Source organism: Thunnus maccoyii, chromosome 7 (genome assembly GCF_910596095.1).
Source record: "Thunnus maccoyii chromosome 7, fThuMac1.1, whole genome shotgun sequence".
Taxonomy (NCBI): domain Eukaryota; kingdom Metazoa; phylum Chordata; class Actinopteri; order Scombriformes; family Scombridae; genus Thunnus; species Thunnus maccoyii.
The window spans coordinates 7364470-7383697 of NC_056539.1; the positions used below are offsets into that span (position 1 = coordinate 7364470).

Here is a 19228-nt window from a genome sequence, read left to right on the forward strand (position 1 = left end):
GTTACATTTTGCTACAAAGTTTTGTAAAACATGAATATGATTCCACTGAAAGTCATTAATGATAATATTGATTTATGGCCCAGCCCTATTGAAAATGAGTCTGTATAGAGAATGACTGTGTGTAATAATCACTCATTTCTCAATTACATTATCAATAGCTATATCTGATAACCAGAAGCTTTCAAAGAGCATCCTACAGAAGATTTCAAAACATTGTCATCATACTATGAATCGCCTGACTAACAAAAACACTTTAATAATACTTGTAGATACTCTTTGCTCTGCTTAGTGTTTAGGCACACTGAATGTAAAGGGTAGTGTTTTTGTTGTCAGATATGTAGACCACAAGAGACAGAAAGGGGTTTGTTCTCAGCACCACTGAGTAAATGAGGCCCAGTGGGAGGATGAGACTGTCGTGTCATCTTCGGCTCGTATGGTTCACAGTCTCATACTCAGACATGGTTACTGTGTGCCAGTCAAACATCGTCTACGTCAACTTAACACCAGGATATCTGCTGGGAATACAGGAATAGCACTCAGAGATGCTTGCCCTGCGCAAGAGGGGGGCTTTTCATCATTTCATAAGACAGCTAAGTGTTCCCAGTAGGATTCAAAAGTGTACTATACATGTTTTACAAACCATGCGTTTAATAATTTCAGTCTCTGCATCCTCCCACGCAGCATTTTACAAGCCTTTCATGAAATGATTTCATCCCTTTCATCATCTTAAAAACAGGCTTCTTATAAATACTATTATCTCTTGAGAGCAATGGTACAGGGGGAGGCGTTTATGTATGGTGGGGGATGGGGGGGTTCAAGAGAAAACTTTTTTTTTCTTTTTGATTTTGAGAATTGTTCAATCAGAAATTATTCTCTATACAACCATCACAGATTCTGTGACAAACTTAATAACAATCTTCTAAATATGATGATGGATCTGACAAGCTGAAAGAGAATATATCTCTTTGATCCCACAGTGATTGTTGAGGGGAAAACAACATATAAAGGTAGTATTTGACAACTACTCCATGAAAAATGGACAAAAATAAACATCGCTTCTATGGATGAACCAAACAATATTAGATGACTTGTGTCAGTTTAGATGCTTAGCAGTTCCCCGTCCTTTAAGAATAACCACACATTAAGCAGCTTGATGAAGTATTTATAGTGCATTTGTAGATACAGTACATTAAAAGCCTGAAGCCATAATGGAGCATCATAAGACAATATATCAATAACCGAGGAAACTAAAAACATTAACCAAGACTAAACTCACAATTTATCTCTAAATATCTGTCTTCACTCTGGTTGAAGTGGTTCTGTGAATTTGGTGGAAAATAATGAAACTTGAAGAAGTAATACTATTTTGCAATCCAATATTTTGATCAGATTTATTTAAGTTTACACAGTGTAGCTTGTTAATTAGCAATGTAATATGTAGCACTGATATAATGATGGTTTGGCTGAAGAAGATGATCAGAAGGGGCAAATAATGACACTAGTCCGAGGGATCCTTAACTGCATTGATTGACTTTTTTTGGCTACTTTGAAGCAGCGCAACAAGATATAAACATATTATCACCTTTTAAAGATGTTATGGTGAACCTATTAGCTAACAATTGCTCATTTACTCATCCAGCAGATGCAGAGCAACAATATCATCCCACTGATGTTGCGTTTCTGGCTACGTTATGAAGTCCAATATTCCCTCTCCTTTCAGCTCTGGTTTGTTCTCCACCAAATCCTGAAGGAAATATTTGGCAGCTGAGATCTCCACAATACTAATGAAAGCAGAACCAAAACAGTAAAGTTGTGGGCCGTTAAACCAAAACAATGAGCTGAAAGATGCTAAAAGGAACCATGGAGCTGAGGGGAACTGCAGGTTTGTCACAAATAGCCACCTCTTTCACAGTACAAATAGTCATTTGGTCCATTGTTAATATAAAAATATTGATTATTGCAGCTTTAAAATATGGTTTTACAGTCAAAGATTACACCTGAGTGAAGGAACCTGTCAGTGTGTGTTGTGCTCTGTTGTTTTAGCTAACCAGTATGTGAAACCATCAAGCTTATCAGGCAGTTAGATGTATAATGAGGCTGGTGTGCAAGGTTTATATTTTGTATATATACTGTAGAGTATAATGAGATGGTTCAAACATATTGTTGCCCTCTACTGTAAGCCAGTTGCAGGGGTCATCTCAGCTTACCTGAGGCACTCATAACATTCCCTCATATCAAAAGTTCTTCAGCCACAATTAGCCTCACCTGGAATCAGGTGTATCAGCTCAATAAAAGCTCTTGAAGTTCCATTTTTATTTTAAGCATCCTGTTAAAGTAGAATAAATCTGTGCTGCACACAGAGGTTATATTGCTGTAGAGTCACATCCCTCTATTGTATAACACTTCAGTAAGTGCAGTATTGCATGTCAGCACGTTGTGTATAGAGGACTACACTAGTATTTCTAGCTGAGTTTTTCTTGTAAGTAGCTGGAGCCTGAGGCTGTTTGATGTGTTGGGTGGCTGACTTATCAACTAAACCCTTCAATATAAATCTGGGAGAACATCTGTAGTTTGAGTTTTTTAAGGGTGACGCTTTTTTCGGGTACAAGGTGGATGATGTTATAGTGTCAAATTGGATGGCTGTTTTAGCACATGATGTATTCTTCCAGCTAACTCATACTGTGTCTACTGAATAAATGTGTAACAACACTGCTGGGAGGATCTGCTTTAAAGCTTAAAGTGCTTTATGTGCCTGGACAGGTGCTGCTCTGCAACGTACAGTATAGCAACTCTAGTGGGTTTCACTACTGGGAACGATTCATCATAGATACACAAAATACTACATTTTGTCCTTAGACTGACTGACTAGGATTATTAAAATAACAAGACAATAGAAAAGGACATAAAACATTCCAAATTTGCAAACTAAAAATAAAGGAGAGGAGCAAGTAAAGTCAGAAATATATTAATAATCTCATCTCCTAGACAACAAGCTCTGCAGCTCGCCCACACAGGCTATAATGGGCCAATACCTTGTGTGACTCTGGCTGTTTGAAAGCACGCCGCCAACACCTTAATGCTCTCCACTTCTCTGAGGGAGAGAGAGCAAGTTCTGCTTTGGTCTGTACAAGGACTATAACTGAGCAGTCATCACAGTCATGTAAATCATGATTTATCACTGAGGATTTATTATTAGTAGGGATGCACCGATCCAACTTTTTTAGTCCTGATACTGATACCTGGGCTTTGGGTATCAGCCGATACCGAGTACTGATCTATAACCAGTGTTTGATTAATAAGCTGTGTGACTCAGTGTGTGAAGGACACTGGGATCATTCTTTCATGTGCAAGACAACATCAGGCTTGACTTAAACATTTCTTTCCTATCTTTGTAAAACAAAATGTAACAGATAAATACGTAGATATAAATTTACTGAATTGTTGTTTATTAAAATAATGGTATCTGATACCAGATCGGCCCATTGTCACCGATACTCCATCCAGCTGTTTGAGTCAGTATCAGGCTGATATCCAATATCAGTATCAATACTGGTGCATCTCTAATTATTAGTGTAAATAAATGTGCATGTTAGCTATATGAAGATCAAAACAGCTCTACATCCTGCATGTTAGATATTAAACTTCAAGTAGCTGTTGCGTCACTTAAAATCAGTCTGTTGAAAATCCAGATTTTATTTTTTCAGGAATAGATCATTAAACTATTTTATGGCTCCTTCAGTTCCACACAAAGTAAAAATTAAACTCTACACTTTCTTATTCATTCAGGGGGGTCAAAGTTGAGATATGAGAAATTTAATTAAACATTTTTAACAGGCTGAAGCTCCTTATGTACGGCTCTTAAGTCTAAAACCTAAAGCAACAGACTGGAGGGGTTTAGGGAGTCACTTTGGAAGTTACTTCCTCCTTAAAAATGCCTCGAGTTTTGTTCTAAAACTACTTTCAGTAATGTCAAACAATTCCCAGTGGGGAAAAAAACTTGAGCTAAGTAAAGGATAGTCCTGCTCAGAGTAAGATATGTGGAACAGAGCTGTGTATCATGTCGAAAAGCACGCAGCTATTTCTAAATGTCAGGCAGATGAACTTGATCTTGGGCCAAGTTTTCTGTTTTCTGCCCCTCTTCTCCCCAATTCACAACCTGCACTGCAGCACAGACCACAATTACAGGTCTTCCTCCTTGTGCATCATTTCTTGGGTCTGGGCCAGCGCCACAGAGCACACAAACACACACACACACACACACACACACACACACACACACACACACACACACACACGCACACACACACTAATGACACATCTGTTAATCATGATTTCTTTGTTTTGTCATTTTTTGCTGCCTTATACACATTTTTTTAACAAACACCTTTTCCTTGACAAACCACTATTAGATTAAGTTTTACTGGTATTGTTATGAGAGTGTTGACGACAAACTAACCACAGAAATCCACTGATAACATCACATTTCAAAGTAAAAGAGGGTCCAGTGTAATAATGACTATGAAACAAGAAACACTAATCGTCACTCAATCGTCACAGCTTGATAAGAAAAGTGCGATTTGACTCAAGATAATTCAGAGAGACGTGAAGACAGAAAGTCTTCCTTGTTGAAGCATATGAAAAGAGACAGACATGCACTGCATTGCAGATCTAATCTGTCTGTGTCCCACTCCTTATTCTCTTACAGCATAATTCTATGCTCAGCACCAACAACCGACAGAGATTTACTAAATGTACACACAGATCCTATTAACAGATTAAAAAGTTACCGCTAATAACACACACGCAATCATGCATGTGCACGCAGAAACACATATTTAAAAGCAACCAATCAGCAGCTCTGGCATTTCAAAGGTGAGACAAAACACTTGACATATGATTAGTTTAACTAGAGGTATATTTTTGGGGTTTTTTGGTGTTTTTGAGTGTTTTTTTCTCAGTGTGGTCTGGGAAGGCTCAAGCTTTTGCTCAGGACAGATGTATCTTCAATCAAGCTGTGCAATAGATGAGTGACAGGTCTCATCTTCACTCAGACATCAATATGAACCCTCCTGTGATCTGATTGGACACTGGACACACCGCTAACTGGGCTGTCATTAGCGTTTGCTTCAGGTTTTTACACCGTAAAGTCATGGCAGCAGCTCTGGAAATGTTAAATTTCCACAGGCAACTATTCACCACAATCAGTTTCTGTATAAATCGAAGGGAGAAAAATATGCCAAGCAGAGGCAGAATCATGCTTTGTTTTCGAACATGTAATGTGAATGGAACATTTAGCTTAACTGGTTGTTCACAAGGGTTTTGAGTCATCTCAACACTGCTCAGAGATGTATCTTCTGGGCTCAACTGATTCTCACTAGATATTTTGAATCTTGTGATGAAAACTGAGCTCACAAAATATAGAATGGCTTTGTGAGGCTACACTTTAAAACTTAAGTTTATTAAATTGTTATGAGAACAACTCAAAGGGCATTAGGAACAAGGCTTGACAGAGAAGGCAATAACTGAAATATCATAAAGGGACACAGGAGGCCGAGAAGTAATCTTTTAAGAGTGTAATAAAGAGGAAAAACTACAGTTATTAGCTAAAGCTGCTACAGGTGCAGTAAATCAGAGGAAATCAGGTCATCATCTCCAGAAATTCAAACCAATCCAAGGCTCCAACCATGACTAGGTACCTGCTAGAGGTGAATAATGGTCTCACAAATGTCACTTTGAAAGGAGCCTACCACTATAGCCCAGAGATTTTTAATTATGTCCTGCTCATCTCTTCTTAACAAACCTAATTTTCATTACTTCTAAGTAATTGTTAATTTGTGAAAGAGGATAGCGAGCAAATTTCCAGTGCTTAACAACGCAAATTCGTTTGTACGCTCAATTAACCCTTATAATCTCTCATTAGCTTCAAATATAGATGTACTGCTGCACTTCTTCTGTTTAAGAATAACCAGGACTATTTGAAAATGAAGAAATATTTCATGCGCATAATTGCATTCAAGGTTTATGATGGATTATATACATGTTGGACAAAAGTTATCAGGTGCAACAACAAACATTACTCAAACTAACTTTTACTCAGGTTTGATTCCAGTCAAACAGTGTCACTGTTAACCTTGCTGACTTAATACCCAGAGACAACACCTAGAACACCATAACTAGTACATTACAGGCTACTGTTTACTGCCACTGAACTATTTATAACTATTAACAGCCTATTTCCTAATTTAGGAGAATGGTACATGATGTGCTGTTGCAATGACCAGGACTATTGGTATGTTCATTGATAGACTGGTTTGTGTGCAAGCCTCACTTAAACAGTGGGCAGAAAGCCCGATATGATTAAGGAGAAATTCCAAGTCATTTCCAGCTTCACAGCAGCTGACCTACTATAAAATTGAATCAAACACTCGTCTGGGCGGCTGTAAATTTACTTCAGCAGTCTGCACAAATATAATCAATATATGGAAATTGTAGTGATTTCAGTGTATCTTCCCAAAATAACATACCTCTATAGTCACAGAACACCACTGTATATTCTGCAATGTGCAAAGAGTTGATATAAATGTGAGGTATTGCAAGTGTTTTATAATATAATATGTATTGTGCAGGTTATTCTTTATTCCCAGAGTGTGAGGAGGATTCTCCATAAACACACAGCTTCACCGGCAGCCTTGAGATGCTCTACTGAACAAAATGTGAGAAGAAGTTACAAATGTCAAAGCCATCTGGAGGGGAAACCGACAGAACAGAGAGGAGCAAAACAATGTTGTTGTTCAGGACCACAGATACGTTCCCACAACTCAGAAAAAGTGATGTAGCTCCGGTGCTGACGTGAGGTCCCTTTGCCTCCTAAGTCAGTCTGACTAGCAATCACTAATCCAGTTTGATTTTGTGTGAATAATATTTGGTATATTTCTTCATGGTGTGGATATTTTTGGATATCTGGCAAAACTGACTCTCTGTGTTAATGCCTCATGGGCAGGATGCGATCAGCTCCTGATCATTTGTATCCCGAGCCAATGAATTTTTAGCACATGCTCGTGTGCCGCTGGGAGTGTTTATTTTCTAGATGTGTCCGAGTCCTCTAGCCTGAGGAGGAGATGTGTTTCCTCTGTCCCATCTGCATGCCTGAGCCACTGAAACATTTAGTCTGATACCATCGCCACTGAGGAGGCCAAATGCTTTCACTCTCAAGTTAAAAGCGGGTGTGGTCTCTAATATGAAAATTACATTTGGTCCATTAAGTGCTGAAATGTAGTTAACTGGATATAGATTTTCAAAGCTAATGAGAAAATACTGTGTGTGTTTCTTTTTTTACTCAGTCAAAAGCCTATATTAAAATAGTCTGAGTTAAATAGTAATATTTGAACTTATGCCCACAATAACTGGTGTTTGTTGTATTAAGTGGGGACATTACTCATGTTTACTATTGGAAAAGTGAAGTTAGACTGTATTCCTCCCATAAAGAGAGACAATTATTGTATTTCTTTTGTGATATTATAAATCAAATCCATGTTTTACTCATGGAAGTACACTCTGGTCGCACACAAATACCTGATACCATTATCTCTAACAGTAAAATAAGTGTATGCTGTATTCTCTTAATACAACCACACTGTTTAACATGACAAACAATGGCTACCTTAACCATCTCACTCATTTACAAAATATGAATCTCAATTGTCACTGGAAGCGAGTGGGTGGTTTGTCTGTGGTTCCCACCGAGCCACACTCTGCTGCTGCGTGGAGATGCATTAAAATGCACCACGGGTACATTTCATCACACACACACTTGTCAGGACAGCATGTCAGAGGCTATTTCCACTTGGTAGCATGAGATCAGGCATCAAGCTCTGTCAGCAGTTCAGACCAATGATATATGGCATACAGGCATTAAACTGTAGAGCCCATGGTGTACCAACTCCAACACACACACACACACACACACACACACACACACACACACACACACACACACACACACACACACATTAGTGGTCTTGCTTGTTTTTTTTATGTTTGAAAGGAGAAGTCATGGCAGCAGAACTTACTGACTTTATCTTCTAACAGGACTATTAGGGCATCACTGCTAGAGTCATGCAGCCAGTGAACCAGGATGTAAAACTATACAACTAGCCATAATCTGACTCAGCAGATGACCAAACTGCTCTAGAGGATACAGGAGAGACTCTATAAACAGTTCGTGTCTGTTTACATACTACAAGACTTCACAACTGGAGCAATTCAGGATCTTGTAGTATGTGTTGCAATTTACTTTAGTTCTGGATTTGGTACCTCTTTCTAATAAGTCACCCTTTATAAAGGCTTTAAAAGTAATAACTAGTGGCGTTATTAATAATTAATACATCATTTACTATTGCTTAATATTTATAAGCCATTTCCAAGAACAGTACTGGGTTGCCAGGTTCTGATTTAAATAGATTTTAGCTGGTGTTTACTCCTTTTGGTTGCACTTTCTAACAAGGCACAATTTTAAGTAGTTATAAATTATAACTACTGATGTTTATTAGTGATTAATAAATATTTTACCAATGCTTTATACATCAGTTATTAACCATTAACAGCAGATTTGGGGTTGTAAAGTTATCAATAGCCCCAATGGAACCTCTGGCAAAAAAGTCTGCAGAGCATCAGGAGCAAAACTCATTTATTAACAACTTATTAAGATTTACAACTGCAGACTGGATGGATTATTGTAAATGACTAGCTACCATATATAACTGCTGACAAGATGGTTTTTATGAGAAAGTGATTTATTAATGGGCTACCAACATTTACAAAATGCATTTTACCAAATGAACACCAGCTAAAGGGATTTTTTCAAAACTGGGAACCCAAAACTGAATCTTAATAATGACTCATAACTGACCGATAAAGCATTAATAAATGGTTATCGACTCATTAGTAGTCAAGCCATAAGTTACAACTTATAAACCCTTTATAAAGAATGTCCTGGTAAATAATGGTAAAACCAGTTCATATAAGTTAACAAAACTACAAATGACTCAAAACACGATTGAGGATTTACAACTTACCATGTTGACTTCTGACACCATGTCTATACTCGCCACGTCTATACTCATGCCAACAGCAACCGGTGGACCTTCAAATACACAAAATAAAGTTAACTATTGACGACACTAATTCAGTGCAATAAAACTAAGGTGAAACACCAAATGAGGAACCCCAGTCATACCTCCAAAGTCCGGCCGAAGACGAATATCATATCCCTTCAACAGTTTATCCACAGTCTCTTTGACAAAAGACATGTTTCCCGGTTCGTTGACGCTGAAAGAGAAAAGACAACAAGGAAGGTAACTCTTTTTGAACACCCATACCCAGACTTGTGTCGGGTTTAAACCCCCAGACTCTCACCTCTGGGCACAGCACATCACTGCCACGACCAGCGGCAATGAAAGAAAGTCAAAGAGCCCTGTTTTCTGGGATCCCCACATCCCTTGTGTGGTGTCTGGGAGGATGGATGGACGGATGTGGGCTGTCCAGCGCTAAACTAATGACTAAGGAGAAGCCACGGTGCTCACACTCCCACCGAGCTCCGCTAAATCAGGTGAGACTTCTTCCACATTGTGTGTGTGCCTCTGGCGCAGCCTGCGTTATCATGCTTCATGGAGCAGAGGCGCACTTGCTTGCATGTCAGATGTGCTCATCGCTGCAGGAGGCTGCTCCGCATCTCCATCCTCCGGTTAGCAGGTTCAGACACTACCAAAAATGTTTGTTACATGTCCCTTAAAGCGCTAGTGGCCTCTGTAACGATATAAATCCACAGGTACGCCGTCCAAGTGATTGCGTAGGTAGGCTGTATGTTGTCGCCCATGCCGGGTTCAGAATAACCCCTCACAGAGCCTCCTCATTGCTAACTTTGAGTTTGGAAAATGCGTCTTCTTGTCTGTGTGCGCCAGGCTGCTCTGGTAATGATAAAGGGCCACGTGACAGCCTGCATATACAAGCTTAGTTAAGTGGTTGTCCTGAATTGAGAGTCTCAGCTGGACCTGGAGTTCAATTATGTTGAGAGGCAGTGGCGTGCTAAAGGGTGGGGGGAGGCGGGGGGGCTGAAGCCCGTTTTTGAAACCTTTACAGGAGTTCTACTCTGTGTGTGCATGTTTACGGGACACTGCTGTCTTTCATTTTTGCTTTTATGTCACACCAGAGGAGGACTTAAGCAGCCCAGAAGCCTCTCTGATCGTCCCAAATGTGCTTGTGCCCCTGTGGTTACCTCAAATGCCCCCTTTTGAGTTGCTCAAATCCTACTCTGGTGTTACAAAAAGTGGGTTTTTGCAGACTGAGTCTATCACTTTTATCATCCTAATGGGACATATGAATGTTTCATGTTTGTGTTTTTTCATTATATACTGTAGGAAACCTAATGCTGCTTTCATACCAGAGTAAATGTGATTACCACTTCCAGACTTGCAAATGGTGTTAATGCCAACATCCAAGTTGTAAATATGACTGAATTGGATTGTTGGATTGCATCAATCTGGCTAGAATGTGTGACAGACATATGATGGACATAAATAATACTGTAGTCTACAGAAAAAATACTGCTAAAAAAAGCAAGAGTACCTACCTTAAGAAAATAACAGATTCTTCATTTTACAAATGAAAAGTTGTTTACAGTGGCAATACAACACATACCGTAACTTAAGTCAATACACTTGGGGGTTTCATTGCTTGGTCTGGTATGACCAGCAATTATGGAGGCTAATGTTATAAAACTTGAGCCAACATAGAGTAGATAATGCTTTTATAAGTGACATTACTGAGACAGTCTGCAGTCTTTATTACTCTTGTCTATAAGCTACTGCTTAGTGCTACTGTTACACCAAGTTTTATCATTTATCATACTGTAAATGTCACTTGTGGCCATAGCAGCTGCTGTTTGGCAAAATTAAGCTCGCTTTGAACTCAGTTTCAGAAAAAGTACTTGTTTTCTTTGGCAAATTTCAGTCTGTCTCATGGTTTCAGGTTTTTGAAAAAGGACAAAAGATGGTAGATGGTAGATAGAGAATGGGGTGTTGGAAGGATAACTGTATAATACCTATTTTAGAACTCTAGATTGAGACTCATTTGGGTATAAAAACATCATTTGGGCCCACGCAAGTCTCCCATTTAGTGCCCAAAATCTGATTTATTCTGGGATCTTGAGAAGCATAAGTGAGAAAGAATCTTTGGATCTGGTTTGAAATACTTTTGTGTCACTCAATTCAAGTTGTTCCTGTAAGAATTTCATTAAAATGTTTTCTCTCTTTTTCCTGTTTGCTTCAGTATTTGGCATCGAGGCAGAAGTTCAATATTACTGCAGGGAATGAGAGTGTGCCTGAACTGGACTCTTCCCAACACATTTCTCCTTCTATTTATTTAAGAGATCGACACTGGTCTTCTGTTACATTTTAGAATTAAACCTCTACTACCTCTTACATAACGTTTTCCTTTGTTCCTCTCCTCAAGAAAACTACATTTGGAGAGTGATTCTTACCTTGTGTCGTAGATAGCGTACAGCTTTTTGTTCCCATCAACAGCATTCCTGTAAATACAGAAAAGGAAGGAATTATTTTCTGTATCAATACAGCACAGACTTTGACTGACTCCCACTTCTTCAACATGTCCCTGCTGGAGATATATCTCTGAAGTTTTAATGTATGCTGTGAGGAAACAGAAGTGCAAAAGGGCTTTCACCTTGAGTCTAAATTTATAAAGGTGCCACAGTTTCATAAACAACCATCTTTTGAAATTTGAAAGAACTCCAACTTCATAACTGACTCAGCTGGATGTGAGTTGACCCGAATCCTTGTGGAAATTGAAGCAGAATGATGAAATATAGACTTATATTTGTGCTGCTGGCAGACCTGTGTGATATTGTCTCCTCCTGCAATCTGGACCATTAACCAAAAAATCAGGACTCTTTTTCAGGTTTGTGCCCCATTTAAGTCAGACCTACAATAGACTGCACTATCAACAATGAAAAAATGGATGAAGTCTATTTAAAGTAATTAGTTATAGAGCACCTAGCTGTCTCCTATGTACAGTCTAACATCCTCACTTTATATTTTGGTGATCATGTTATGATATAACATTTAAACGCTGCTAAACTAATTATCAGTCCTATAAGTGTCTCTATAATACTAGGTTTGTTGCTATATTACTCATACTTGGTACTTGACTGCATTTTTTCCATAATACACTAAAATGCCACAAGTATGTGGACACCTAAATGTGATTGTTACATACAGCCTCCACTCCTCTGTGATGGCTTTCCACAAGATTTTGAAACCTGGCTGCAGGGATTTGCTCACATCCAGTCACAGTCACCCTAATATTAAGGTTAATATTAGGGTTCTAGGGGGTCTAGGGTTCTAGGCTCTGTGCAAGTTCTTCCACACCAAACTGGGAAAACCAGTATGTTGGGTCTTATAGTGAAGTATATGATATTTTGCTATAGTTTGTTAAGTATAATTAGAAGGTTAACAACGTTTTTAAGCAGTTAGTGTTGTAGAGATCCCTGTTATGGTTGTATTTGTAGAGTACTTTATCCTCTCCTTCGTTTCCTTCTCTCTTTCTCTTCATCACCCCCTCCCCTCTCTGTCTCCCCATCTCAGTACAGCATCTCTCCTCCACTGGCCATATATCCTCCCGCTTTACTGGCTTGCTCGCACGGCCGCACTTTTTTTTTTTTAAATTCGCACCAGCTTCTATTTGCATTGTAGCTGCTTCGCCTTTTTGGATACAGTATTGGATTTTTTTTTGCGAGGCTTGCTGTGTGCTTGCATTCTCCTCAGAGACCAAACTAAAGGATGGTCAGTCAGCAGAAGTGTTGGGAAGCCTTTATTTTTTCGCTGCCAACCTTTTAAACGCTCTGGGGCGAAATAAACCTCGCTGACAGTGAAATTACTCCACATTTTTATATATATTTTCTCTCTCTCCCTCTCTCTCTCTCTCTCTCTCTCTCTCTCTCTCTCTCTTTCTCTTCTCATTCTCTTTCCAATATGCAATTATTGCGCGCGGACGGAGGTGACGTCCCCCACAATTGATGCCAGATACTAAACAGTGCAATCTGCGTGTGAAGATAGGATCTACGGAGCTGGGAGAAGTTTGACTGCGCATCGTCCTGTGTGGTAAGCTTTGGCAACTGCGGCTCAGCGCCTGTGCAGCAGAGCGTTGTTACAGGCCAGTGTACAGTAGGAGATGTAGTGGGACGTGTGGGCATTGTAGGAGAGCAGGCTACAGTAGTGTACTGCTGCTGCTGCTGCTGCTGCTGCTGGAAACGACCTGCACTGGGATACTGTACACTTGTGATGAAAGCCGGAGGAAGAGAGGTATTCACACTTTCCCTTTCGGCTTGTGTTGGGATGCAAAGTGCAGGAGTGAGTCGTGAATGAATTGGGGATGCAGTGTAGGGTGCGTTCAGTCACAGCATCACTGAGGGGGATTTACTGTGTGTGAAGAGTCCAGCTGCGGTGCAGACACGATTGCGGGATTACAGTTGTGCTTGTGGACACCGGACGGGTAGATGTATACAGGTAGATGTATTTCACACAATAGCTTGAACTGGATATCCAGTGATGGAAAATACATCTCAGCCTGTGTCCAGTCAGGAGTCATCAACTTATAGAGACCAAACCTTCATTAGTGAAACTGAAGAGAGCCTCTTGCTGGAGGTAGATGGGTGGGCTATAGGAGGGGGTCCAACAAAGAAAGGAAGCACTGTTTGCAAGTATGAAGAGAGAGGAGAACTTAGCTGTTTTTCAGCCTTTTGTTGACTTATTTAGACATCAGTCAACATCTGCAGGTTCGACACATTTTGGCCTGTGTTGTTTTACTGTGTTTTGAAAGGCAGATAAGAACTAAACAGTATATGTAGTACACATGTGAGTACATGGAGATTGCTGCATCAGGCTTTGTGATACTGTCAGCACGTTTGTGTGCATTTGCTTCTGTGACATCGGTGGTGGTGAACATTTGTGCATCTTATAAAGGTTTAGTGATCACCTTACACTCAAAAGCATGATGTGATGGTAAATTAGCTGCCAATTAATGCCTGCAACAACAGCTGATTTCATTAGGCTCCTTTAATGTACCTCGATATGATGACAAATACAGTATGTGATTTACTATTTATGATTTAGTTTCTACAATAGGAACTGCTCAGAGAAGGGAGCTAATTAAAGCCTGCAACAAATCATCACAAAATTAAATTTCATTTCAAATACTGCTTTATTTCCAGATGTAAACAGCCAGTCAACTTAGTTGGTGAAAAAAAACAGCAGTTAATGCAGTTTTAAAAGAGTGAGCATGTCTTGTTTCAGGAATGGGCGATGGAATGTGCTACAGCTTTGCAATGAGACGTCTGTGGGTCTGTGTCTTGCTTGTGAGCATCACCTGCCGTCTGAGGTAAGGAACTGACTCCTGTAACTGTGTCAGGACAACATACTCACCACATGCTACATAAATGTACAATGCTTTTGTCATAGTTGCTTTAATGATTGACATTTAATTTTGAAATAACTTTTTTTAATATAAGTCAGGTTATCTTAGGTTATCCCTCATTTTTTCTGTGTTTCTCTGTTTGACATTATTTGAAAACACTCTTGTTTACAGCCTCTCCCAGGATGTAACTGGAACTCCCAAAGAGGCAGAGTTAAATGACAATATTACCATATTCACACGCATCCTGGATGGACTGCTGGACGGTTATGATAACAGACTCCGCCCCGGACTGGGAGGTACGGCCGTTGAATATATAAACTTCAACACCTCTGCCATTTTAGTAATTAATACAGTCACACGTATGCTGGGTGAGAACAGATTATGGCCTTAATTAAAATCTCCAAGTGTTCTTGTTTGCACTATATAACTAATACAGAAAACTCTGCTTTAGATATACTGTAGATAAAAAGAAAAATGTGTTCAGCCTCTGTATCGATAGCTCAGCCTGAAAGATTACAGCCCCTCAGTCCACACAGAGAACAACGCTCTGCACTGCAACATCTGTCTCCCACTCATTCCACACAGAGAGAATGTGTTTATATTCACGAAACCTTCATCAAGTCAGTGACAAAGAGACATGATCAGCTGTCTAGACCTCCTCTAAGTATGATTTAATGGTACTATGAACACATGCTGAAGCGCATAGTATGCTATGTATGACCTTGAGAAAAGCATTGTTCTTTTCATTGAATAGCAGCTCCATTGTTCTCAGTAGCTGTGTGGCCAAAGTGGACGAGAACTTTTCGGTTCTAATTATGAAGGAGGAATGAAGCCGTGGTTTAAAGATGCTGAATCTGGTTGATACAAAAAAAGCCCTGTTTTTCCGCTGCTCTGTAATATTAGTTGTGTAATATTTTTATGAAACAATACAGAGTTTAGAATCATGAACTTTGCCCCTATTAAAAGTGCAAATTCTGTACCTTAAGGTTAGCAGTGTGCTGTTCACACCGTCTGTCTGTATTGCACTGGTCCTGCTGCAGATGTTTGTCCCGTGGGGCTCTGAGCTACTCTCATAGCTTCAGGGTGTCAAGGCTGTTCATGCTGCATGTGTCTGGAGTGTGCCAGTGAATGCAAAATACATTTATATTCAACCGGGACTCATTCTAAATAGCCTCCAACATATGTATAATTATAACATTAAGTTATAAATAGCTCTGCTGACTAGAGGCAGGAGTTTTATTTACCCATGTCTTTTTAAAGCCCATAAAAAGTTCCAGTATGTACTGCATGTTATTGAGAAAATCTGGTTTTGGGCCATCAAGAGCCTTTCCTTTTAAAGAAGTTTCTGTTCTTTGTTGATGCACTTGAAAGATCAGAAATGCAACAATTTCTCTTTTGATACCATCACTAGGAGTGGCCAAAGTCAGAACTATTCAAGACATCTTCACAACAAAAACATCAGATTAGTCGTTTCAGCAAGCGTCCCATAACTGCATATATTTACATTTGTGTGACAAAGCCCTCTAGTGGCCATAGTAATTATGACAAAACCAACAACATTTTATCATTTATTTCAGAGGACTTACTTAACTTTTCAAATCCTACTCATAGCAGCTTTAATTAAAAAGATATAAGGATTGACACTGTGCAGAAGTTTGATTTCAAGCTGCAACTTTGTTCAAACACAAATGTTGAAAGTTACTGCTCATATTATAAATGCTTGACCAGAAGTGATTGTTTGGTGCATATGTGGGATATTTCATCTAATCCTCTCAAACAGGCAGTGGTCTATACATCCAGTTATTGGCGGCACTCCTATCAGCCATTTCACTTATTCACTTTTTCACATTGCTAAGTGGTCATTTGTTTTGTCCAGCTTCCACTGTATGCTGTATAATATTTCATGAACAGTTGCATCAGTTGGAGCATTAAAATCTGAGCATGGAGGTTGCATTGTGGTAAATGTGACAGACGGAGACAGAGTTTCATTGATCAGGTTCTTAACTGACACGACTATGTAATCCTCAGCCTTTATTACCTATCAGCAAGTTTTAATGTATTGAAAAACTCCCAGCCAACATCTGTGGAACTGTCATCACCTGTCAACCTTCACCAAAGAATTAAAAGTTTCCAATGAATCTGATGCTGGATATACTATAACAGCTTGTGGTGGTGCCAAGTTCAGGACACACATTTGTCTTTTAATCCACATTTAGTTTCTGTAATGTCACAGGAAGCATAAAACCTGCATTAGGCCTTCATACAGTATTTAGAATAGATGTTCTGAATAATAATGCATGGACTAATCAACATAGTAATGTATTGTAAAGGCTCACGGTGTTCTATCTATTGTTACAGAAAAGGTGACAGAGATCAAAACCAACATCTTTGTCACAAGCTTTGGTCCAGTCTCTGACACTGAAATGGTAAGAAAACCGTTTTATTATTTTATATTTACAGTTTTACAGTCATTTGAAATATTTTATTAAAGGTTTTACATAATACAACCCTATGTGTACCAATAATTATTTGAAAGTTCTAAAAATCGTTGAAATATTCTGAATACATTAAAATAATTATGTAATGACTCTTTCAACCACAATGCAGTTATGATAAAAAAAAGGATGTAAAATGATGTTCTAACTACACTTAATGAATTGAAAACAGCTTCAAATTACACCCACATTCGGTGCAAATGTATCATATATCATCTGGAATATTTTCTACCACTAACAACAAAAAAATCTTTTTTGACATCAGCAGTGTGTCACATGTGGAAGGTGGAGACTCATTTGTAACATACTGTGGATATATAGTATTGAATATAATCATAATGTGTTCAGATACCTCTTGTATCATTACCTCATATCACATTATACTTCATGTATTTATTGGTCAAAAAACAATTAATCTGTGTTGTGTTTATTGTGTTATTTGTCTCTATAGGAATACACTATTGATGTGTTCTTTCGTCAAAGTTGGAAAGATGAAAGACTTTGCTTTAAAGGCCCAATGGAGATGCTTCCCCTGAATAATCTTCTGGCCAGTAACATCTGGACTCCCGACACCTTCTTCCTCAATGGAAAGAAATCCATCGCTCATAATATGACTACACCTAACAAGCTACTGCGGCTGAAAGATGACGGGACTCTTCTCTATACCATGAGGTAAACTCCCCCAAGCTTAACCGTTCATCCTGCTTTGGACCAGGATAAACATTTATTTTCCAATCAGTCTCACAACTAAAAAGATGAATCATAAGAGCTGACTAGTGTGGTTTAGAAATGTTGTGTAATCCAATTAGAGCTGGAGAGATGACTAAAACAGCCGTCAGCCTGTAATACTTCTTTAGTAATGGATTTTAAGACCCCTGCTGCACTAGTACAGCCCACACACACACACACACATTGTATACTACATGTCTCAGTGGTGCATTGATGCGTCATCTAAACTCATGTTGTTCTCGCACTGTATACTGTAGGTCAGAGGATCTTGAAAGCATAATGTTTGCTTTGACCCAGCACTCTGACACGGGGAATTGGGTGTTTTCAGAAAATGGAGGGTTTGTGTCCTCCTCCTCCTCCTCCTCCTCCTCACACTGTGATCCCCCACCATTAACCATGTCGCCACATCACAGAAGCCTTTACTTTGACAGAAAAACAGCATGACCTATTCTGCTTATTACTGCTCTAACATTCAGTCCCTGTCCCCATTTAACATACTGTAGCCATGATTTGACTGGTGGAATGATGTATAATTATATGAGCTGCTATGGACAAATATAAAGTACATCTTGGTTGCAGTTCTATTACCAAAAGGTCACCTAACAGTTGACAAGTGATTTACTTTCACTAATCCATTAGATATTAGTGTTTAGAATGAATTATAAGTCCATTTTGAGATTTAGAGCTTTGTAATGCATTAAAGTCCACACTGTAGAAGGAGAAATTATAGCTTATATAGAAACATTTCATTTACATCCTGACATTGCTGTGTCATCGTCTTATCAGGAAAATAAATCCTCCAAATCAAATATTAACAAAGGAAGTTAGAGGAAATGGACGTGGATGCATGTCAAAAATGACTATTGATCCGTCGACTTTAAAATTGCTACAAATCTACAGTACATTTGCTAACACTACAAGCCATTAGAAATGGGTTCACAATGGCCCGTTAATGCGTCTGTGTTCTGGGAACAAGGTTATTAGAGAAACATTTTATGCATGCATTACTCCCCTACATTGGCTGTTCACAGAACAAGTAGTGTGCAGTGCCCTAGCTACTGTACCATGAAAATAACTCTCAGAGGAAAGACAGAGTTTCCATCCAAGCAGTGCATGCCTTGCAGTATATTTCACAGACTCTTACTGTAATACACAATAGAGTCTTACTAATCTAAAACATAACCTGTACTTGTGTGAAAAAACGGTGATGGCAGCAATTTTTTTGGTTTAAGCTGGTAATTCATCTGCTAGTCCACACTGTCCTTATTGGTCATTATGATTCATTAAGAAGATAGTACCCTATACATTTGACTTCACTAATTAGTGCCATTCAGTGCTACTCATTTACTGTGAAGTCCCTTTATGGATGTTAGTCATCCTCAGTGGCAGGGAGACACTTTGTTTGTAGTATACAAACACAATGCAATTTAAATCCTATAATTAAGCTTTGTATAAAAGTCCACTAGAGGGTGATGTTTGACATATCAAGAGACCCACTGAATAAGCCAGTAAGCAATGAC

General features: G+C 39.0%; 2 protein-coding genes across 9 annotated transcripts in view; one reads left to right on the top strand and one right to left on the bottom strand.

The window, feature by feature from the left end:
- Nucleotides 1-19228, bottom strand: part of gabrb3 (gamma-aminobutyric acid type A receptor subunit beta3) — a 54633-nt gene that overhangs the window by 17530 nt on the left and 17875 nt on the right. For 2 of the 4 annotated variants that reach the window (XM_042416134.1, XM_042416135.1), the window contains 3 exons: nt 11537-11584; nt 9236-9327; nt 9075-9142 (listed from right to left, as the gene is read on the bottom strand). In XM_042416134.1, coding sequence (XP_042272068.1) covers nt 9075-9142; nt 9236-9327; nt 11537-11584 — 208 coding nt within the window. Of the gene's footprint in view, nt 1-9074; nt 9143-9235; nt 9328-9414; nt 9501-11536; nt 11585-19228 lie in introns of those variants that run through there. The other 2 variants (XM_042416137.1, XM_042416136.1) reach the window with 1 other exon arrangement.
- gabra5 (gamma-aminobutyric acid type A receptor subunit alpha5) overlaps nt 9518-19228 on the top strand; it is a 28035-nt gene continuing 18324 nt past the window's right edge. Inside the window, exons 1-5 of one of the 5 annotated variants that reach the window (XM_042416142.1) lie at nt 9518-9607; nt 14364-14448; nt 14656-14780; nt 16843-16910; nt 17431-17651. In XM_042416142.1, coding sequence (XP_042272076.1) covers nt 14366-14448; nt 14656-14780; nt 16843-16910; nt 17431-17651 — 497 coding nt within the window. In that variant the 5' untranslated portion in view covers nt 9518-9607; nt 14364-14365. Of the gene's footprint in view, nt 9608-9679; nt 9743-11596; nt 13173-13275; nt 13374-13529; nt 13578-14363; nt 14449-14655; nt 14781-16842; nt 16911-17430; nt 17652-19228 lie in introns of those variants that run through there. The other 4 variants (XM_042416138.1, XM_042416140.1, XM_042416141.1 and 1 more) reach the window with 4 other exon arrangements.